Here is a 24,040-nt window from a genome sequence, read left to right as displayed (position 1 = left end):
ATCTTCATATACAGAATTCATTATAGGAATTTAATCTTTGATTATCTCTAGTCTTATGAAAATAGAAAGCTTCAATTAGGGCAAAACATAGCAAGGTTTGCTCATCTAGTATAAATTTAAGGAGGTAGTTTATAACCACCTTAAGAGTTTATACTCTTCATTGGTTAAAATCTTTCTTATTAGTAAAAGGTAAAAGCACTGTATATGGCTGCCCAGTCTTTTGTAGTTCACACATTTGGAAAATGCTAATAAGTAATTGGGTTTGAGAGGGAGGTGTCTGTATTTTCCTGGAGGAAAATATTGCAAATTAGACAATTTTCCCAGATGGCATCATCATAAAAAATTCCTTTATGCGGCTTTGACAACAGTGACAATAAAGATCCACTCTAGATAAACAGAGATCTGATACTACTATGGTTTGGAAAAATGTATAAACTGTCTTTGAATTTTTACATTGATATACTCTTAAAGCTTTGAAAGCAAAGGTATCATTTTAGCCCTCTGAAGTACTGGGACTTAACAAACATCGATTTTCCATCCATAATTTTACATGTTCAAATATTAAACGGTTACCCCAAATTTCCTCTTTCATATCAAGAAAGATGCATCACATACCGCAAGGTTAAAAAAGCAAGAAGCAGGGCTTCCCTGGTGGTGCAGTGGTTAAGAATCCACCTGCCAATGCAGAGGACATGGGTTCCAGCCCTGGTCTGGGAAGATCCCACATGCTGTGGAGCAACTAAGCCCTTGAGCCACAACTACTGAGCCTGCACTCTACAGCCTGCAAGCCACAACTACTGAGCCCACGAGCCACAGCTACTGAAGCCGGCGCGCCTAGAGCCCGTGCTCTGCAACAAACAGAAGCCACCACAGTGAGAAGCCCGGACACCGCAACGAAGAGGAGCCCCCGCTCGCCGCAACTAGAGAAAGCCCATGTGCAGCAACAAAGACCCAAGGCAGCCAAAAATAAAAATAAAATAAATAAATTTAAATTAAAAAAATTTATAAAAACAAAGCAAGAAGCAGAAAAATATGTATAATATGAGCCCACATGGGTAAAAAAAGAGAGTATGTATATTCATATTATATAGAAAATATATGGAAGAATATACATGAAACTAAATAGACAATTACCTTCTCTACCATGTCTTTTATTTATTTTAATAGCACATACATTTTTTTTACTAAAAATTTTTTTAAGGAAAAAGTATCACATTTTAGGATAGTGAATTTGACAATGGTCTTATAATCAGAGGAAAACACAAAAAACTTCTCTTTTCTGTATCTGTTCTGAAGAAATGCTCTTACATTTGCCCCTACAAAAATACATCAGATCAGAATATAATTGTGGTTACATCACTATTTCACAAAAGTAACATATGAGACCAAAAAAGAAAAAGCAACGGATCCAGTGAAAAACTGCCTAGAGCTGTAAAATAAAAGCCAGTCATGAAGGATGAGAAAATAATAATAAGAAGAAAAAACCCAAACAACTAACTTGACAACCAAGGAACACTATTAAGTGCAAAAAAGTGATTTAGAATCATATACTTAAAACTTGAGGTTCAATTCAAAGAAGTACTTACATATCTAAAGAACCATACATAAATTTTAAGGTTTGGGCAACATCTTCAATCATATTCCTTAGCTGAGGGACAGGAACTCTAAAAAGAAGCAAAAATACATCTGTTCATTTATAACATAATCAATTGATTCATAATATAAAAGAAGCAGATCATCTTTACATTTTATATGTAAAGAATATGAAAAGCATGTGTGTTAATTGTGAGTATAGCTGTGTATAATGGTTGTTTCCTGCATTAGCAAAGAGTTTGATGTCTAGATCTGGGGTTCTAACATGGGTCAAGTAGGCACTTTTATATCACCATCTATATGGAGATTAGTTAACCCCCTTAGGGTTCAATTTCCTTTATGTGTAAAATGGGACCATAATCACTAAGCCTTCTCAGGTTCATTCTGAGTATTAAATAAAATTAATGCATATAAAGCAGCTGGTTCAGTATCTGGGCCTATAGAAAGAAATGTTAAAATTCTTGACACTTTCCAGTAATACCCAGATCTCAACCTCTAATTCTTGTGACAAAAAGACACCCCTAAATGAAAGAGAAAGGAAAGAACGTAGGAGAAAGGAAAGAAATGAACTTAACATTTTCTCATTGAAGCCTTGTAAGAATTTTGCAAAGCAGGTCTTTTATTCCCATTATACCAGTGGGTATAACTGAGGTTTAAGAAGTTAAGCAACTTCTGCAGGCACACCCAGGGAACAGAACCTGCTGGTGGGCATTCATCTCCTTAGCTCCAAGGTTACTCTCTCCACTACCTCACACTGTCTTCCTGGTTAGGTCCCCGCTATTGACTGCAGCTGTCACAGGAAGATGATCTCCCCCCATGAAAACACATGTTCCTGGAGTATCTGCTCCATCGTATCCTGGGTGGGGCAACACTTTTCTCATCCTGCTTGTAAAAGGCACAGTGGTGAAGAAAGAAAGTACAGACTGTGGCATTAAGACAGGCAAGGGAAAAACAATCCCAGGGCTGCCAGAGTTCAATTACAAACCATCTGTACGATGTTGGAGATACAGAGACATATAAATTGACACTGAGGAGGTGCTTGTGCCTGACCTCTCAATACTCGGTTTCCCAGGCTAAATGAAGGAGAATAATAATCACTACCTTTCACAGTCATGTGAAACAAGATGCAATGAGGAAAAGAGTTTGGTACAGGGTGGTGGCTATGAGCCGTAAAAGAGCTGGGTAAAGAGGTGGCTAGGGCTCTTTCTGACTTGAAGCTCAGGATGGAGAAGGAGGAGGACCTTCGAATTCATTCTAACTTAACAAGCCAAGTTCTCAAGGATAGGGATGACATAAGTATTTAGGGAAGACCCTGCCTCCCCACTCCCACCCCGGTAACAAAGGTTGAGAAATTGGCTAGAGCACCCCCTAACCAGCACAACCTGGATCCAGAGCTCAGCAGTGACAGTCCTTTTTTGGCTTCAGGGTAAAACCTCTCCTGGAAACGGTCTCTGTCTGCCTAACTAATCTGGCTGGTGGCATCAGAAAGTGGGGAAGCAGCCTGTGCTCAGTTCCTTAGCTGGGCCTTCCTCTCTGCTGTCTAACTGCCCACACTACCTTATCTCACCATTGTATCATCTGTGTCTTGTCTTTTGCCTTTTGGGCTACTATGAAAGTCCAAAGGCAGATGTTTCACCCTGCCACCACACCCTAAAGTATCTTGTTCTGGATGTTCTCCGATTCTTGTTCTTTCAAAACAACTCAGTGTTTCACGATCCAACCCATTGGCATAGGGCAGTCTCCGAGCAGCGTTTTTAGACAGAAAAATGCACATTAGCTGGTAAAAGAGAGCCATCATTTAACATATATAATGGCACCACTATCCCCTCATGTTAAAAGTTTTGAATCCCACATTTATGATAGATCATATCTCTTTCTGTCCAAAATTAAAGACCACTTTAAAACATAATAATTTTGATACTTTTCACTGCAGCCTCCTTTGGAATTCCTCTTTGTGGTGTTAAAACAAGTCCACAGTTGTTTGATACTCTTCCCCTTGAGTGTGGGCTGGATTTAGTAACTCACTTCTACCAAATGTATAAATGGTCAGTCCTGCTCTTACCTCCAACTATTAACATGAGACATTTTTCAAAATACTTGCAAAAATGTTAAGAAGGAGACCATGATAATATAAGACATACCATTAGAGAAGTCACTTTAAAGATAAATATTCATTATTTGGTCAAAGGTGCTCAACGTCGAGACAAAACACCTTTCTGCTGACCCTTAATTCTCCAAAATCACCAACAGTAAAAAACTGTAAACATGCAAAATCCAAACCACGATACTGTCAAAAGTTTGAGCAGAGGACACCCTCATCTCTCAGCCACCTCTGTACTGGCCATATCTCAGAGGAAAGTGTATTGACGGCCTCCACCCTTACTAATTGGTCTAGCTGGGCCTTCCTGGTACCTTTCTGTACTATTCATACCAAATGAACACAGGTAGCCATTACACTAGTGCAGTAAACCTTTAAACTGTAAAACTTCTTGAATTTACCTTTTGACAAAAATGTCATCATTTTAATGAAACAGACTTTGTTAGCAGTATTTTAGAAATGATTTTAAGGTAAACAAAAATCTCAACTTACTCCTCAGCAGGCAGGCCAATTAACAACAGCTTGTCAGATTCTTTCCAATAAGCTACATGAATTTGTTTCCCATTTAAAAGAAGGGATGAGCTAAGAAGAAATAGAGTCAAAATGAAATTAGAACATCTTTAAATGTCATAAAATTATAAACAGTCATTCATAAAAGATTACATATGGTATGATTTAAGAACTGCACGCTTAATCAGCAAATTTCTTGGCATATACCTAACTGCCACACAGAAAAGGCAAGGAATTGTACAACAAAAACATATTCTGAAATATAAAAACCCACAAAAAAACTCTAGGTCAAACAAAAGTAGACCCATTACAGCAAAAATATGTTGAAATTCTTTTGCTAACATTAACTGACTATATACAATTTTTTTTTCAAAAGAAAGCTTCCATCCCAGTGTGTTAATTTAACAAATCTTTTCTGATTGTCTATTTATGAACATGATTTACTAAAAGAGATTACAAAGAAACAAAGATGTGGTCCCAGCTCAAAAGATGATCATTCAGTATGGGACACAGATACATAAACAAGTAACCAAAATATAAGCCAGATTTAAACATATTCTCAAGGAAATGTTTGGAGTGATGGCTATATTCATGATGGTGATAGTTTCAGGGTCTATACCAATGTCAAAAATGATCAAATTATACATTTTACGTATGTGCAATTTACTGTACTTCAATTATATTTCAATGAAGTTGGAAAACAAATTAAATGAGTTCTAAAAAAGAGATACAACAATAAACTATGGAACTACAGAGAACATGATTCCTTCTTATAGTGTGGGTAGGTGGTAGGAAGAAGATAAAATAAAAATATAATGTAAAATAACATTTATTGATTTGGGAAAATGTTAAATGATATATTGCCACACACAGAAAGTTACAGTACAGTAGGTAGAGTATGATTCCATTTGTATAAAATAGATGGAAAAAATTAAGTGAAAGGTTATCATTTAATTTAGCAATATTTACTGAGCACTTACTACATGCCTGGGCCCTAGAGTTACAGAAATGAACAAGATCAGCCAAATCCTTTGCCTCGTGGAATCTGTGGTGGTTATCTTTGAGTGGTAGACTTTGGGGTAATTTTAATTTTTTCCATTTGTTTTTATATTTTCCATGTTTTCTTAACTGATCAGATACTTCTTTTTAAAACTACTTTAAAATTAAACATAATTTAAAAAAATTTAAAAATATATATATATATTTAGTGTTTTCTTTGACATTAAAATACACCCATCAGTCTTTATCTGTTGAGTCCTAGGATACAGTGTACCTTCTATACTACAGTAGGTAAGTGTGTGGGATTTTAAATATGAATTGCTAAATAGATTTTTTTAAAGGGACATTACTTCTGCCTTAATAAAGTTTTAAAAATGCATATACTTTTAGACAAATATTAGACTCCTTTATAGTCATAATTCATTTCATTATAGTTTTAAAACAGTGTATGCAACAAAAGATATGTTGCTAAGGAATCCCTGAAATAATAATTATTTTCATATTCTTTCACAAAAAAGTTTTTCTCTATATATTTACTGTTTTCCACATGTCTAACCCATATTTTAGCTAACAAGGTCTAAATATGAAGTAAAATATCTATACTTCAGAGAAAAATAAAATAAAATCCACATGGGGAAACTTAAACACATTTTCTTACTAATAAGATTAAAAATGAGTCCTGCACCTTAAAAACATTATGTTAAGTGAAAGAAGCTAGTCACAAATAACGATATATTTCAATTCCATTCTTAGGAAATGTCCAGAATAGGGAAATCTATAGACAGAAAGTAGATTAGTGGTTGCTTAGGGCTTGGGGTGGGGTAGGTGCATTGATAGCTAAAAGGTACAGGGTTCCTCTTTGAGATAAAAAAATGTTCTAAAACTGACTCTGGTGATGGTTTCACATATCTTCGAATATACAAAAACCATTGAATTGTACACTTTAAGTGGGTGAATTGTATGCTATATGAACTATATCTCAATAAAGCAATTTAAAAAAATTTTAAAAGGCCTATCACATGCTTTTATAAATGTGAATTTATAGACTAAATGGAGCCTCGGTTACTAGTATTCTGAAATGAACTAATCTTTTCTATATACACTATACTAAAAGTTCCAGAGTTAAACATCACTTTCATCTAGAAAAGCAAGGAAATTCTTCCCGTTATCTTGCAGATCCCATCTATTAAAATCCTAGACAAGGACCTACTGTACAGCACAGGGAACTACACTCAATATTTTGTAATTACCTATTATAGAGGGAAAAGAATCTGAAAAAGAATATGTATATATATGTGTGTGTGTATAACTGAATCACTGTGCTGTACACCTGAAACTGACACGACACTGTAAGCCAACTATATACTTCAAAAAAAATAAAATAAAATCCTAGAGGTGTCATTTTAATCAGAAGATTGGAAAAGAAAAATTAAAGTCTAGAAAATCCAATTTGATATTGTATCAATATTAAGGAGTTCAAAGTTTGAGATAAACTGTTTTTGGTAAAGTCTAAAATTGTTGAAATATTAAGGAAGAAAAATGGTTTATAATCTATAAATCTATTTTATGAAATAAAGCAAAAACAAAACTCAAAAACTTTGAGCCCCCTTTTTCCATAAGTTAACTATAATATTTCAAAGTCAAGACTTGATAAATCAACATGGAATGGGGGCCTTCCCTGCTGGCGCAGTGGTTAAGAATCCGCCTGCCAATGCAGGAGACATGGGTTCGAGCCCTGGTCCGGGAAGATCCCACATGCTGCGGAGCAACTAAGCCCGTGCGCCACAACTACTGAGTCTGTGTTCTAGAGCCCATGAGCCACAACTACTGAGCCCACGTGCACAACTACTGAGCCGCATGCCTGGAGCTGGTGCTCTACAACAAGAGAAGCCACCGCAATGAGAAGCCCGCACACCGCAACGAAGAGTGGCCCCCGCTCGCCGCAACTAGAGAAAGCCCACACGAAGCAACGAAGACCCAACTAGGCCAAAAATAAATAAATAAATAAAACAAAAAAACCCCCCATGGAATGGGATGTGTGGCTCTATAACTGACTTTCAAAAAGTTATTTAACACCAGTTTGCTTATCCATCACTGAGGGAACTTGCACAGATGATACTGCCTTCTGAATACTCTTCCTAAAGTGTATGTGTATTGTGTGTTTTCTATCATTGTTCTAAGAACAGAACAAAATATTTTGAACTATATGAAAAACTCAGTATTCAGTCATCCTTACCAACCACAAAGCTATTGTCAAGCAAGTTAATAGTCAAGATAAAATCATAAAAAAGCCCAAACTCATCATAATGCTGTGCTTAAGAGAGACTGCCTTCATGAAGAAATTCTAAAGTATAGTCATTAATCCAACTTTGTTAAAGTCCAAAACATCCAGATCTACAGCTGTACTCAGAACTTACATTTTAAATAGATGATTAGTAGAAATAACCTAGGTGAGAAACAAAATATCTGCAGACATCATATCTGCCATATAAATATTTATATAATAGATACCTATATTAGTATTTTGTTTGTCAGAATTAAGGTAAAGAACTTGAGAGAAAGAGAATGAAAGCTAAATAAAAATCAATTATTACCTAGTAACTTGTGTCCCAGTTACATTTTCCAACATGTCACAGAGTGTGAGAAATATGCCTCTCACACTTTTAAGTTTCTGAGATGCATCAGATACTGGATAATGATATAGGATTTCCTGCTGTTAAATAAAAAGAAATAGAAATGTCAATTCCTCCCAAATTTTCCAACCGTTATATTTTTCATGGCAAGTTCAGACTTCAAATTAAGAAAAAAAAAAAAAAAAGATTCCTTTCAGCTTCAGTGGGAGGTTTATTCAAACATAAGGAGAGACGTATGCCTGGAATTTTAACACATTACCTAGTATTTAAAATACCACATTTGAAAATAAGTTAGAGACTGTCAAAATTAGTCATGATACATATGCTGAGTAGGATAGTGATTAGTTGGAATAATTACAACTAATTGCAAACAATGTTTCAAACATTAATGTCCCTTTACAATAAATTCAAATACTAATAGTTATATTTCATTATATAGATATTCTTATCTCCTGTGGTTACGTATGCACACAGACACCAAATGTAAATTTTAGGAGTCTTTAAGATAAGCTTCATCTTTGGTGAAACCATTAAATCTTTATTTAAACACAAGACAAGACTGCAATTAAACTTACAGAGTGAGAATACAAAATTAAATTAAAGTCATGCAGATAGGAAGAAAGAAGTATTATGATATTATAAAATCTTCTGTTTAAATTTGAAAGCGTTTGCCCACCACAAATTAATCTGTATTCAAACTTTAAAAGAGAGACATTTTAAATTACGGAAAATACTAAATCCATAAGATTATTCACAAAATGCTTAATAGTTTTCTATTTTCAAGAAGAGCATATTCCCAGGAAACACACAGTTTTTAAAAAATTTCATTTTTATAAATTTCAAAATCAAGATGTGCATTGCTAATACTTTTACATGATGGATTGAATCATTCTGTGCCTCACTTTTTTGCTATTACTTAAAGCAACATGCTATTTTTCTCACATGACAAATTAAAAGCAGGCAAAATTAAAATTTCTAGATAGAAACCATAGAGAATTCAGAGTAATTTCCAGCTATGCTACTTAATGACAATATTCATAAATATTAACATAGCCATTAGTGAAAGCCCAAACTCTTAAAATACTGTATCTTTTCTTTGGCTCTCTCTCTAAAGAGCATTCTACACTTTGCTTTGGTCTCTCTTTACAAGAAATAATTATGTGACTTGGAGTCCATGCCTTCGCAACTTTTACATTAGGATAAAATATAAATAATGACAAACTGGACACATCTGTTTTTTATACGTATTAAAGCACATTCAGTATATGAAAATTGCTATGGAATTATGTGGGCCAAATACAGTCTGCCTAACAACTCAAAATTTCTGTAGTAGTGTAAAAATATTATAAAACATTTTATCTCTAGAAATTAACTCAAACACCAGTGAAGATCTTCTGTTATGTCTACTTAATAAATTTAAACCTTAACTGGTAAACAAACTTACTGTATTTAGCCAAATACCAAATACCACTTTAAACAAATAACCATATAGTCTTTGATTCATTTTTAAAAAAATGTCCAAATCTTGTAACTTTAAGAAAACAAGCTGTTATTAAATATGTAACTCACATGAAAACAAAATGACCCTATAACATTTAATTGTAAAATAAGTAATACCAGAGTACAAAGGTCATTTGAGAAAGTCTCTATTCCAACCTCTGCTGCGACCACCCCAGAAAGCCTCACAATTCAAGACCTGGCAAGCTCTACAGTTCCTAACCAATTTAATTAGCTGTATTTTAAAGCACTCGTTAGTAGCATGTATTTGCAGCAGTTTCCACTCTGTTCAGTAAGAATAAAAAGCCTCTCCTAATTACAGTGTTGATACAGGGCTGTCGACAGACAGAAACCTGTTCATTAGAGAAACATCTACACGCTTTCCCATGGAAAGAAAGGCAAGGATGACAAAAGGCCTCAGCACTATCCTACTCCAAGATGACCTCGAAAGATTCAGGATGCTACCATCCCAGAAACATGTTGTGTGTTCTATTTAATACACGGTTAAATTTCGTATTGTTCTAAAGATACAAGGGACTAGTAAAACGTGCAAGAAATTAGAATTATCAACTCTAGGTCTCCATGTATTTTTCAGAACACAGAAAATTATAAAAATATGTAGAAGTAAATCCCTTCCTTTCCAGTTCAATTATTGGCTAAATTTTGACATATGAAGAAGCAACACAAGGAAATACACCCTTTGGATAAAATGGGTTTGGCATTGAGAGTATAGGCTGCAAGGATTTCAAAAGGAAAGAAATGTAAACCAGGTAAAAACTTTTTAGATCTCACTTCTGCTCAAAGCATTATGGTAAACTAGATGCTCTGAGACCCTTGTGCTGTAAAACAACTGGATTCATGGCCAAAACATACTTGTTAAACTGCTGGATATATAACAAGTAGAGAGGTTTCCAATGACATCCTCTCCATACCTTTCCAACCCCCTTCCCCAGCACTGCAAAGCAAGCTGGGGCCTCAGCTGGGAGTGGTGAGTAGTGGGCAGAAGGACAGAGGCAGGTTGTCTTGAGGGCTGATACCTACAGTGTCTTCAGTCAGGACACTGAGCATTGGGCCAGTGGCTAGGTAGGTGAGCTGAGCCTAGGACCATTGCATTAAACCTAGACCCTTTAGTGAGGCTGAAGTGCTCTATGTCAGTGATAGAAGCAGAAGAAGCAAATTCTCTTTGAAGGAAGGCATTCCCCATTTAGAACCACAGGACTCCCAAAGATAAAATCAAGCAGTAAGTCTAGTCAATGATACCCAAGGAAATAACAAGGTAAGCCACAACAAGTCAGAGTCCCCATTAGGACTTAGAGATACTGGAATGGGAAGATACAGAATGAAGAAGAGCTACGTATGAGATGCTTAGAGAAATAAAGTATAGAATCACTAAGACAAACAAACAACAAAAGACTACTAGGAATAGCATGGCAGATTTGCATGTAGATTAGTTTAAAACCTTTCAGGAACTTCTAAAAATAAAAATAGGACTGTTTAAGCAAACAAACAGACAAAAAAACACTATGGAGAGGTTAAAAAATAGTTTGGACATACCAGAAGCAAGAAACTGAACAAAGAAAATAAAAGACAGATTCCTTAAAAGAAATGACCAACAGTAGACTTATTAACAGCAATTATAAGTCAGAAGACAAAGCAATACTATCTTCGAACAGATTAGAGAAAATAACTTTCTACCTACTTGGCATAAGTAATGCTATGTGTTGACTTCATCTTCTTCCTGGCCACACAGGAAGACTATATTTCTCACCTTCTTGCATTGGGAGAGACCATATAACTAGTTCTAGGCATTGGAACGTGAGCAGAAGTGATGTTCCTACTTTTAAGCTAGGCCTCTGAAATGTCCCATGTGATATTGCATGCTTTCTCTCTTCTCTCATTGGCCAACTAGATGGAAAAGATCCAAGAGAGGACTCTGAAGTCCTTGGGAATAATGGAACCACTGGATGAAGGGCTCAAATCATTGAGCCATTTGACCAGGAACATGTACATTGAAATGAGAAATAAATTTTTACTATGTTAAGCCACTGAGACATTAGGATTGTTTGTTATAGCAACTGGCCTATTCTCACAATGTAGAATTATAAAGCTACCTTTCAAGAAGGGGTGAAAAAGACATCATCAAATAAATAACAACAAAAAGAATTTATCACCAACAGATTTTCATTAAAAAGAGATGCCTAAAGTATATGTTTTAGGAAGAAGAAAAATGATCAAATAAGGTCAGCCTGAGATTTAAGAATAGTGAATAAAGAAAATGGTAAGCATATATATAAATTTAAAGATGACTCATCTGTACAAAATATGATGTACAAAATATGTATTTTATGATATATAATTTATACATTTTGTAATGTATAAAATATGATAATAATAAGTGGTAGTACTAGTAGTATAATTATGCCCAACTTGTGGAATTTAAAAAAATGATAGCACTGAAATATTGATGACAATAGCATGCAGGTGAAGAGGGGAAAATTGGAGTTAAGGTGTACTAAGGGCCTTGAATTATTCTGAAAAGGGGTTAAGATAGTATTTAACTTTAGAATCTGTTAAGAGAAATATCATGATAAAATTTTTAGAGTAATCACAAGAAAATAGAAATAAGAATATACAGCAAGAATAATAATGATACAAGCAACCAAGTATAGTTTAGAAAATATCATGGAAAAAGCAATTCAAATAGAAATTTTTAAAGAAGGTAGAAGAAACAAATTCAAATATTTCAGTAATCTCCATAAACGGACTTATTGAGCTTGTCAATTTGAAGACTGCTGTGTGTAAGAGACATACCAAAAACATAAGACACACAATGCCTGAGAATTATTTGGAAGACTATAAAAAGGTCCTTACTTTTTTCCTTTGCACTTTTGAGAAGACACTCACCTCTTCCTTTGATGTTTCCGAGTCGAGCTGTAGTGTGAGATACATAACGATGTGAGGTGTGTTTAGAATATTCTGCTGGGTACCTTTGACCGCTTCTCCCCATGGAAGTTTGATTAAATCACTTGTGTTTGACTGTGCCTTTTTCTGTCTTGGTTGAGTTGTTTGCTTTTTCACAGCATGTGCATTTTCGAACGTCAGTTTCACCTTTAAAAAATTAAAACATGTTGATTTTTCAGCAAGGGAAAATCAGCTGTGGTTTTCACAAAGAAGGATCTGTACATGCACGTTCACTCAGGTACGCACAGTATGCATAAAAATCATTCTTGAGTATGGGCTCCTTGATGGCAGGGACTGTGTATTCTATTTATATTTGTATCTCCAGGTCCTAGGACAATATCTGGCACATATTATTACAAATATTTATTAAGAATATATAATTCTCTGTATATAAGTTCATTAGTTTAAACTTAATCATTTTATTCCAAGTACTGACAACAAATACGAGAAATGCCATGGAAAAACAAAAATTAGTATGATCTGATAGCGTAATAGAGAGTAACATTACATTAAGAATGGTAATAGCACTGACTCATCTGGGGAAGGTAAAAGGAAGAGATTCAGGATTAAAAGTGACCTCATATAACCAGAATTAGCTCTCCTTTCAAGTGAGGTGATATTCAAATATTCTTCTCTTAGACACTCTTTGTGGTCCTTTAAAATAAAGGCTAAGGACAGTAAAAACTATCAACATGCCAGATCTTGAACCATGACCCTAAGAAGATTATCTATCAGTTTTGTCAAGATAGTTTTAATTTCATGGCCTGATGTCAAACAAGATGGGTAAGAGTCCAGAATGTGGCCATTTTCCAGTGGTTGAAAGGTAGCTTCCACTTCTCAATTAACTTTCCTTGAAAAAGGAGATATGTGTCTAGATGCCAGCTGGCCAAAGATAACTTGCTTACTTCAAAGAAGCACCAGTGTGTATCTTTACTAAAAGAAGTTTTCACTAAATATAGCTAATTTTGTGTAGTAAGGACGTCATCACAAGCTATATAGGCACAAAATATTCCTAATGTTTAAAGTCTTATCAGAATACAGATAAGTAAGACAGGACATTCTAACTGTAACAACCTATAAAATTTTAAATTTAGACATTAAAGTGCAATGACTCCTTTAATTAGATTAAATGTTAAAAGTCAAAAAATAAATTCATGCTTGATCAAGAATAAAGAAGTCTGGTCAATATAGGATATTAAATCATCACACTGTACAACCTAAACATATATGATTTTTATTTGTCAGTCATATCTCAAAAAACTGGTGGAAAAAGGAAATGTTGTCAATATTTAAAAGAAGATAAAACTGTTTGTATGCAGTAAGTTGCATTTTGAGAGGAAACATTTAAAAATTATTATCAAGACAATAATAAACAATACCTATTTTTAATAATTTATTAAAAGAGGTACTATTTTCAAGGCCAACTTTAACTATATGATAAATATGAATATATTACTATCACTCTTTTAAACAATGAGCCTTACATATTTATACATTTTTATCAAAAATGTTAAGCATATTATTTTAAAAAATTCATTCATAATCCCATCAGCCCATCTAACTATTGTTAGTATTATACTGTAAAATAAATCTATTCTGATGAATAAAAGCTTTCAAATGAAAAAATATCTAGATATACTTTTTTTGGTTGGCAAAGAGTGACTATTTATGGTTGTATTCAATTTTGCTTATCTGTAGCTGTCTGGCACTTCAGAGGCACTAAGTTACTGTTGTCTACCTAAAGTGAATTTAGTTAAATAAACATATTTTCTAAAATAAGTTTCTGGGACTTCCCTGGTGGTCCAGCGGTTAAGACTTCATGCTCCCAATGCAGGGGGCCCAGGTTCAATCCCTGGTCAGGTAACTAGATCCCACATGCAGCAACTAAGAGCCTGCATGCTGAAACTAAGAGATCCCACATATCAATGAAAGATTCCGCATGTCAACTAAAGATTCCGCATGCCACAACTAAAGATCTTAGTGCTACAACTAAGACCTGGCGAGGCCAAATAAATAAATAAATTTAAAAAATAAGCTTCAGATTTTATTTTATTAACAAGTAGAAAAGAGACATAAGGTCTAAATTCATCAATATATATATATTCAGAGTTAAGATGAACCAGGTCATAACTAAAGAGTAGGAAGGGAGAAGTTCCTCATGAAATTTTTCTGAGGCCAAACGATCATGTTTCTTTACAAAACATTTAATATTCCAAACGGAAAAGATCAACCTTTACTAATTTTTAATGTTTTCTGTAAACTTGATGTTGAAAAATGGGCCCTTGGTATTATTAGAACACTGTATCTAAAAAGGCTAATAGAACACTAGTATATTTGGGGGGAAAATATCAAGTAAGCTAAACAAAAACATAAAAAGTTAGAGATCCTATATGAGAACAATCAAGAGTTATCTGAGGAAAATTAATACAAGGATAAGGTGAGGAGAGTTGAAGAGACACTGTTTCCAAAGTAATCTTAGAAATATGTGAAAAAGAATATTTGGTGTGAGGTTTTGACCCAAACAAGCGACATGGAAGCATTATACGGCCTGAAAGACTATGTTCTGAGGATGGCATCTGTTCTAGTGGGTAATGCTCAATATATGTAAACATAAGTAAAAATATAAACATAAGCATAAATATATTGAATCCTTGAACAAGGATCCGATGAAGTAAAAATGGCTTGGAGCTCAGGGGGTTCTTCCATTTGAGAATGAAGATTTAGAAGTGTCCAAAAGAAAATATATGGGAGTCTTTGGCGGTGTTCCTTGGGAATGTGAGAAATCTTTAGATTGGGGGAAATCCCGAGTGCAGACTTTGTACCAGTATAGAGGGGAGCTTTGAAGATTGTCCCCAGCACCGGGCTTTGGGGAGGCCCTAGGTATATGAATGGAGTAGAGGGTGAGAAATCTGACTGTAGGAAGCAGGAGATGAGCGACGTCCTAGGGGAGCAGGTGTCACAGAGGCGGGCTGCATCGGCTGGAACGTCCGTGAGAGCTGTGCGCCCCAGTGGTCCTCAGAGAAAGAAATATGTGTCTGAAGAGAAAGAAGGGAGGGCATCTTCTCCAGCTGAGATTCTTGTGGGTGGAGAGGTCAAAAGATAGGGTATGACTCACCAAGAATGACAAAAGGGAATGAGCTGGTAGACTTAAAATAAAAATTTACCAATTTTACTTTAGGCAGCAACGGCAACCTAAAATTTAAGACTGGTTTGCTATGCTTGGTGAAGAACGACACACTTGAAAACTAACTTTAATGCTACACTTGGCAAACAACAGGACTTCTTTTCTGTGGGGCAAGAACCTTTTCCCCTCAGCGTGACAAAAACTCAAACAAATACACACACCACAGAACCAGCCATTAACATTCTTTAAGGAACTATTTTAGCCGCCGTTCTTCTGATTTAAGTAAAGTTGGCTCCATAATGCAAAGATAACTACACTTTAACAGGACATTCTGAAAAGCTTACACGTTAAGTAGCTATAAATGTCAGGAAATCTGGTTGTCTTGATAAAATGATAAAAGGGTAAGACAGATAACCAAATTAAGAGTGAAGTGCTATATTTAAAAAGGGGTTGATATATGTAAATATTAAGGGTATTATGCGTTTTATAGGAAAAAACTTTTATTAAGAAGCATCTGATATAAGATAGTTTATAGCTTCTTATAAAAAAGGTTTTTATAAGAGTTCATGTGAAGTTCCTTACAAAGAGGGTTTTTCTGTTGGGTTTATATGAGGCTTCTTATAAAAAGGGTTTTCTGTTGTTCCTCCATGGGCATTAACTGGTGACACGTTTCATCATCTCCTGTCTCCCTCAGAAGGTTTTCTTATTTGTGCAATTTGCCCATCCTTTCTTTCCTCGGTGCCCCCCGCCCCTCAGTTCAGGAGATGATATGTCTTACCTCAGGTCCAAGGATATGCTCTCTATAATTCACCACTTCCAAAATCTTGTTGCTTGAATTATATCCTCTCTCTACTCCCACCTCCAACCCACCCCATGTGACAAGCAATGTCTCTTCAGCCTCCGCCAAACCAACCAACCGACCCTCTCTCCCCATTAGCTACCATGCCATCCTCTTCACACATGGGACCTGGGGAGGCTGTCAGAATCTGAAGCAGCTCCAGAGCCAGACCACACTCTCACTTCTGCCCCATGGTCTACACTGTCTCTCTCACAGCACCTTCGTTGCTTTCCATGTGTCTGATCTTTTCTCCTTTGTCTGGCAGATGCTCTGAATATTCCTTAGTCAAAACTCTGAAGGAATTGAGTCTACTTGGCTCAGCAAATTCTCTCTCCTCGATCCTCCTCTTTCGGGTGATCTCACGAGATTACTCAAGACAAAACTTGGAAGGCATCTTGGACTCTGCTCTCTCCTGCAGGAAGTACTGTCCTCTTTACTTCCCGCATACTTTAAATCTAATCTACTCCTTCTCCTTCATATCCACAGCCAAGGCCTTTGCTCAGGCCTTCACCCCTTCTCTTCTGAACCACTGGAAAGCTGACCACCTGGTTTCCCAACCCCCAGTCCCATCCAGAGGGATATAATCCTAAATGCAAATCTGATCACATCAGTCTTCTTCTTTAAAATATTGACACAGCTGGTTACTTCTGGGTTCTGAGAATAAAAAAACACTTACAAATACTTTTTTAAAAATTTGCCTATTTCCTAACCTTTCCACAATATATATGAGCACCACTTTTTGTGTAACAAAGAAATAATAAAAGTTAAAATATTCTACTCAAGTGTCATCTCCTTTAAGAAGCCTTTTCTCCTCTCTCTTAGGCCTAAGAAGTACTTGAAAGATGAGAGTCTAAGATGAATGTTCTGCAGGCTGATCTCCCAGAATAGGAGTTGGTTTCCTCCAAAGTTCCAGGAAACCCGGTGATGGCCCAGGGCTTAATACAATCAATCCCGGTCAACTGCAATGTTTGGACCCAAGTTTCCTGATCAAGCCAGGGGAGGGGATGGCATAACTGCATCATTATGTGCTTATTGAATAAATGAGTGAACAGAGCTGTGGCAACAGGTCAAGGTCACAATAGTCAGTAATTAGAAAAGTACTTGCACCTTTGTTCTTGCCATTTTGAATTTTTAAAACATTTTTTTAAAACCCACAACTTTTTATTCAAAAAATGTTAAACCTACGGAAAGTTGCAAGAATTGTACGATTATGCATATATTTCTCACGCAGTTTCAGCAATTTTTAACATTTTGCCACATTTGCTTCTTCCCGCTCTTCTCGTTTATGTGACTCCCCTCTCCTTCCATCCTAACCCTCTCTCTCTATTTAAACAAAATTTTCGCCTGAACTACCTGAGAATTATTTGCAGCTATTTTAATGCTTCATTGCTAAGTACTTCAGTCCATGTCTCCTAAGGATACAAAACCAAATACAATTATGATACTTAAGAATTTTAATATTAAACACAATACTATTCTCTAGTAAAGGTTGTATTCAAATTTCCCCAAATATCCCAATACAGCTGTTCCTAACTGCACTACAGGATCAATAAAGGATTAGTCACTGCATTTGGTTGTATGTTAGTTCAGTCTGTCTTAGTCTAAAACAGTTGTCCAGCCTTTTCTTCTTTCATGACATTAACATTTTTGAAGAATCTAAGATAATTGTTTTGCAGATTCTTAAAACCTGGCTTTAAAAGAAATGATTTGGGCTCTTTGTGCCTCATGTAGTATATAGGCTTTGCCTCTGGATTTCATCCTGGTGTTCTGAAACTATTTATATCAGAACTTATTTAAAATTCAAACACAGAACTGTAGAGTTGGAATGGGGCTCAGAGATTTATTCTCTCAAACCCCCTCTGATTATAAATGAGGAAACTGAAACCCAGAAGAGTTTGGAAACTTGCTCAGAGTGAGGTTTAAAATAGAGATCTGCCCTCCTTCTCCTCAGTGACCTTTCTACCACATTATACTCTCTTCCAGGGCATCTTCTGCTGGATGACAAGAAGCCTTTCAGGCTATTTTTATACTCTAAGTTTAAAATGTTACTGTTGGCTATTTCCAAATTTAAATGTTAAATCTGCTAAGGTAGTCTTTATATAAATCAGCATTCCTCTCCCCTTATTGCTTGCATAACGGTTTCAAATGCCATAGATACAAACTAGGTAGAACAGCTTTTTCTGAGACAAGTCCACTGCAGTTAGTTCTGGCCCAACAAGAACAAGGGGATGCAGACACAAAGATCTACCCAGGTTGTCTGTGAAATGGGAGGATTATGCTCTGGAGTCAGTTTCAGTTCTAGCTCTGAGTTATTAATTCTGCACCCTTGGACAAATCATTAACTCTCTCTCAGATTTTTTTTTCTCACGTATAAAATAGGAATACAAATTATCAGATCCTTACAGATTGTTATGGGGAACAAATGAAATTATCAAAGGGAATGCTATTAGCAAAGCACTGACACACTTGCTGGCACATACAAACACTAGTTCCCTTCCCAATTCTCAAGTTGTATATAGTCAAAATCCCCTTGAAATTGCAGTAGGAAGGCAAGGCCTTCCTCTCAATAGGCTAATTCCAAAAAGAAAAAAAAAAATCAAGAGAATAGTATAGATTTTAAAATAAACAAGAAATAGGCTTTCTTCCATCTTTAAAACAAATTGCCGTTTCCTCATTTTGGCACAAGATGTAAGAATTGGCAATTAAGAGCCATGTTGTTAAAAAAATATATATATATATATAAAATAAATATAAATATATAAAAAATACATATATTTATGTGTGTGTGTGTATATATATGTATATATATTATATGTATATATGTGTATATATATATATACATATATATATATATATATATATATATATATATATATATGTTTAAGCACAGAACCACATTTAATGCAGTTGTAAAGGCAAACCAGGCAGACAGCAGATACATTGCTATTTCATGCTTAATGAGGACATGGAAATGGTGGGTGAAATTGGTCCAAAAATATTTAAATCATTATTTCTTTTTCTTCTTTGTTCTGCCAAGTGTGCATAGCTGAATTTGCAAATGTTAATTAAATATAAGTATAATGTGACTTCACTGGAAACATAATTCTTTTTTTGAAGACAGAACAGATGTGGTTGAACTTTGGTAGTGCTGACAGGACACCTGCCACTGACATAGGCAAGAAAGGAGGAGCCCTCACTCGGGGCTGATACGCAGCCAGTTTACTTGGGTGACACTGTTTCAGTCATTAAAATACTGTGATTCTTCATTACTGACTGGCAAGTAGCTGCTGTCTGGACCCCTTAAGATGCCCCAGTACCTTGGCCCACCCCTGTTCCTCCCCTCACCTAGCAACTAAAGGGGATACCAGCACACCCTACTCCAGCACTATGTCTGCCTGATTGCTATTATTTCAAACAGCACCCCATCTCCATCTCCATCTCTCTATCCACTCCTAGACATTGCTAGTCACTGGCTACCATAGTTATTCTAGCACTTTCATTTTGCATTTCCAAAGACAGTTAAATTTACAGAGCATCTGTGTGTGTGTGCGTGTGTTAAGAGAAGGAAGTGAACATAACAGGAGCCTTTTTTCTTAGAAAACAAGAAATTTCACAATGGGTCCTATTATTTCAGAATCTCAAATCAGATGCAGATAGGATTCTGATTTATCAGGCATTCTGTTCTTCATCCTGATCAATCTGAAAATTGCTTCATCCTCTCACTGCCTGATGGAGTCTCTAACCTGTCTAAAACATATCACCCTCCCTACCCCTCGAAAGAGAGAAAGCCAATTCCTGATGATAACAACAGCAGAATATTCTTAAACAGGAGATATAGCATTTTAAAAATACATCTAATCGTGGATGGATCTAGAGACCGTCATACAGAGTGAAGTAAGTCAGAAAGAGAAAAACAAGTATCGTATATTAACGCATGTATGTGGAACCTAGAAAAATGGTACAGATGAACCGGTCTGTAGGGCAGAAGTTGAGACACAGATGTAGAGAACAAATGTATGGACACCAAGGGGGGAAAACCGCGGTGGGGTGGGGATGGTGGTGTGATGAATTGGGCGATTGGGATTGACATGTATACACTGATGTGTATAAAATTGATGACTAATAAGAACCTGCTATATAAAAAAATAAAATTAAATTTAAAAAAACTAAACTAAAAACAAATACATCTAATGACATAAAAATGTCATCTGTAATACAAAATGTCAATGCTTAGAGAATCAAAATAACTTATTATGAAAGAGATTTATTTTTACCTACAAGGAATGAAAAATAATTCATTAAGTAGCTAACTAAAAGCTCAGGAGTAAGGCTAAACTAGATAACAAAAAAGAAAAAAAAAATCAAGAGAATAGTATAGATTTTAAAATAAACAAAACCACAATAAAAAACTTTATAGCAATTATGATTTTACTAAGTCAGAAAATAGAAAATTCCATGACTATTTTAAATGGCTTTTCTAGGAATTGGATTTTCATCAGCAGGTGTGGTACTTATAATGGCAAGTTGGTCATTATGTATGTTTTTATTATTGTTCTTGTAGATATTTCTCTTTCTTTTTGGAACAATCTCTAAGAGCTAATATTTTAAAAATGTCCTAGCATGTAAGTATAACTCGCCCATTATACATGACTATTTTCAGAATTTCATAAAAAGAAGATAGCACAAACACTTATGTCATGTAATTCATCATAAAACACAGAAAAAGAATGTCCACACCTGCATAGGTCCAGGAATGCAAGACAGAACTCTCTCTATGTTCTCAGAGGTCACATCTACATCGTTCACGGCAACAAGGACATCACCTGAAAACAGAATCACAATAAAAGACAGTTGTGTGAGTATCCAAAACTGAAAAAGATCTAGAATTGGAACATTAAAAAGCATCTATTCTGATCTTCAAAGTACAATGGAAAATGTGGTACAGACATTCAGGGACTTGTTCAAGGTTATAAAGCTCATTAGTGGCAGAAATAATCTCCCACCCCACTCTTTCTTAAACTATAACGCAGCCCAACATTGCACCATAACTAAATACAACCTATGACTATTTAAAGAGATGAATATTCTCATTTTTGATACAATTGGGAGAATTACATAAAGCCAAGGGACAAATGGAAAATTTGTAGCATAAACCAAATATTGCACTTAACAAAATTGAATCTAACCACTTAGACTCACAGTAAAAAAAATTCAGCTGAAATTTTAATTAAATCCATGTGGTATATCATAACTCAATATGCTGCGTATTCACTGTTATTACTGATATGTGCCTACACACGTCTTTGTTTCAAAAGCTCCTAACCGCAATAAAACCTATAGCATGTTTCGGTAAAAAATCTCTTTTTCCATGGCTTTTCTTTAAATGGGTATATTATCAAATCAGGTGGCTTTAATAAAGATCAGTGTTAAAATGGAAATTTACTTTCACAACATAAAGGTAATATCTAAACACCAGTGAGTGTATTAATATAAATACACATACCAAGGTTATTTTTTTCTCCTCATTCCTATCATTAGGAAATTGATTAAATAATTCATACTCATCCATTCATTAGTTTATCCAACAAATACTTATTGAGCATCTGCTGTATGCCAGGCACAGTTCTAGGCACTGCAGACAGAGAATTGAAAAAAACAGACAAAAAACCTCTATTCACATGGAGCTTAATACTCTTTGGGGAAGACAGATAAAAAATATATATTGATATATATAGATAAAATAGTGTTGGTAGACAATTCTCCATTGGTCTCTCATATTTTCGTATATCTTAAAAGCCAAGGCACTGAAAGTCTGTGTTCTGGATTATCTTTTCAACACTGTCTGTATAGCGAACAGCTTTGGATGAGATAGTGCCTCCCTCCAGAGCAAATGTACAGTATAATAACAGTAAAAAAAAAAAAAAGTACAGTATAAGATATATTAACAATATCTTATTGTTAATAATTGTTCTTTATAAAAGATTTGTGTTCCCTAAGCTCCAAGTTCCTGTCCTTTAATGCAACCCACTATGTGTGTAGGGGTCACCTGGCCCTTTTCATGATGCCCTGTGGGAATGAGGGTTGGGGAACAGGTGAAGCTGCCATTACTTTAGCTACTGCTATTCCTCCCCCTCCCCCTCTCCCTTCATTCCTTGCTCTTCTTGATAGCTATCATATGGGAAAGGGGTTAAGTGCAGAGTGAGCAGGAGTTTCTTAGGCCAGCCCTCTGAAAGCTTGCAATGACCTACACGAGGTTCAAATGCTCAAGAGATGCTATTCAGTTGAGAGAGTTCCTCAGGTTTGGGCACCGAGCCCTATAGGATGGTCCACTATTGCAGCACTTTGAGCAACCTGGTAACTTTTCTTAAAAGTAAGAATTTTGCAATGTATAGAAATATCGAATCACTATGTTGTGTAACAGGAACTAACATAGTGTGGTAGGTCAATTATACTTCCAAAACAAACAAACAAACTCACAGAAAAGAAATTGTATTTGTGCTTACCAGAGGTGGGGGAGGAGAGAAGAGGGGAATTGGATGAAGGTGGTCAAAAGGTACAAACTTCCAGTTATAAGATAAATAAGTACTAGGAATGTAATGTACAACATGATCAATATAATTAACACTGTTGTCTGTTATATAACAAAGGTGTTAAGAGAGTAAATCTTGAGTTCTCAACACAAGGAAAAAAAATTATTTTCTATTTCTCTAATTTTGTATCTATATGAGGTGACGGAGGTTCACTAAACTTACTGTCGTCATCATTTCATGATGTATGTAAGTCAAATCATTACGCTGTATGCCTTAAACTTAGTGCTGTATGTCAATTACATCTCAATCAAACTGGAAAAAAAAGAGTAAGAACTTGCAAACTAAAATCAGCTTCCAACTTCAATTCAACTTGGAAAAATGAAAAAGCAACATACTCCCTTAATTATTTTTAAATGAGATTAAACAAGTGTACTATATCAAATTATTTATAGCTATAGTGATTTTAAAAAGGAAGGAAGGGGACTTCCCTGGTGGCTCAGTGGATAAGACCCCACGCTCCCAATGCAGGGGGCCAGGGTTCAATCCCTGGTCAGGGAACTAGATCCCACATGCATGCTGCAACTAAGAGTTCATATGCCACAACTAAGGAGCCCGCCTGCTGCAACTAAGACCTGGTGCAACCAAATAAATAGATTAAATAAATAAATAAACATTTAAAAAAAAAAAAGGGAGGGAGGGAGGGAGAGAGAAAGAGAGAGAGAGAGATTGGGAGGGAGAAAGGTGAACACAATATAGAAGTACTGATGTACTGATAAAACAAAACCCCTTCTGGACCGTACCAACCATGAGTTCTACTGTCTATAGATTATTCTATCCTCAGGACACCTAAATAGTGAAAAGATTTAAACCAAAACTACATTGGATAATGTCCCAAATGACTCTTTGTTTTTTTTCCCCTCCAAACCCTAATGAATACAGTTCCGTAGTTGAGTGTTATAGGAAGTATCATCTGGAAGCATCATGTCCAACAAACCTCTAAAAATAGGAGACATGTATCATCACAAAAGATATGAAAATAAATTTTAGAACAAGTATAGTATATACACAATATTTTTAAATGTTTAGTAGAAAATTGTCTTTTTCTATAAAAGAAATGTTACATCCACTTCTCACTTCCCAGATACTTGCTTTCCTCACGTCTTTCTGAGCACCTCTGTGAGGTGACTCAGAGATGGCAGGCTTCCTGGATGTCACATCACTGCAGTGGGCAGCGTGCACGCCAGGAAAGTTCTTTCT

At 35.5% G+C, this 24,040-nt stretch overlaps 1 protein-coding gene across 5 annotated transcripts in view; it reads right to left on the bottom strand.

Moving 5' to 3' along the window:
- Positions 1–24,040, bottom strand: part of INTU (inturned planar cell polarity protein) — a 73,387-nt gene that overhangs the window by 27,844 nt on the left and 21,503 nt on the right. For all 5 annotated transcript variants that reach the window (XR_011073962.1, XR_011073961.1, XR_011073963.1 and 2 more), the window contains exons 3-7: positions 20,991–21,076; positions 12,235–12,438; positions 7,795–7,913; positions 4,184–4,273; positions 1,587–1,664 (exon numbers count right to left, since the gene is read on the bottom strand). Coding sequence is in view for 2 of the 5 variants with exons in the window: in XM_068543415.1 (XP_068399516.1) it covers positions 1,587–1,664; positions 4,184–4,273; positions 7,795–7,913; positions 12,235–12,438; positions 20,991–21,076 (577 nt within the window). In the remaining 3 variants the exon portion in view is untranslated. The remainder of the gene's footprint in view (positions 1–1,586; positions 1,665–4,183; positions 4,274–7,794; positions 7,914–12,234; positions 12,439–20,990; positions 21,077–24,040) is intronic.

The sequence above is a fragment of the Eschrichtius robustus genome, chromosome 4 (assembly GCF_028021215.1).
Source record: "Eschrichtius robustus isolate mEscRob2 chromosome 4, mEscRob2.pri, whole genome shotgun sequence".
Classification (NCBI taxonomy): Eukaryota; Metazoa; Chordata; class Mammalia; order Artiodactyla; family Eschrichtiidae; genus Eschrichtius; species Eschrichtius robustus.
The sequence above is the reverse complement of the archived record's forward strand: the minus strand, read 5'-3'. Positions and strand labels throughout refer to the sequence as shown.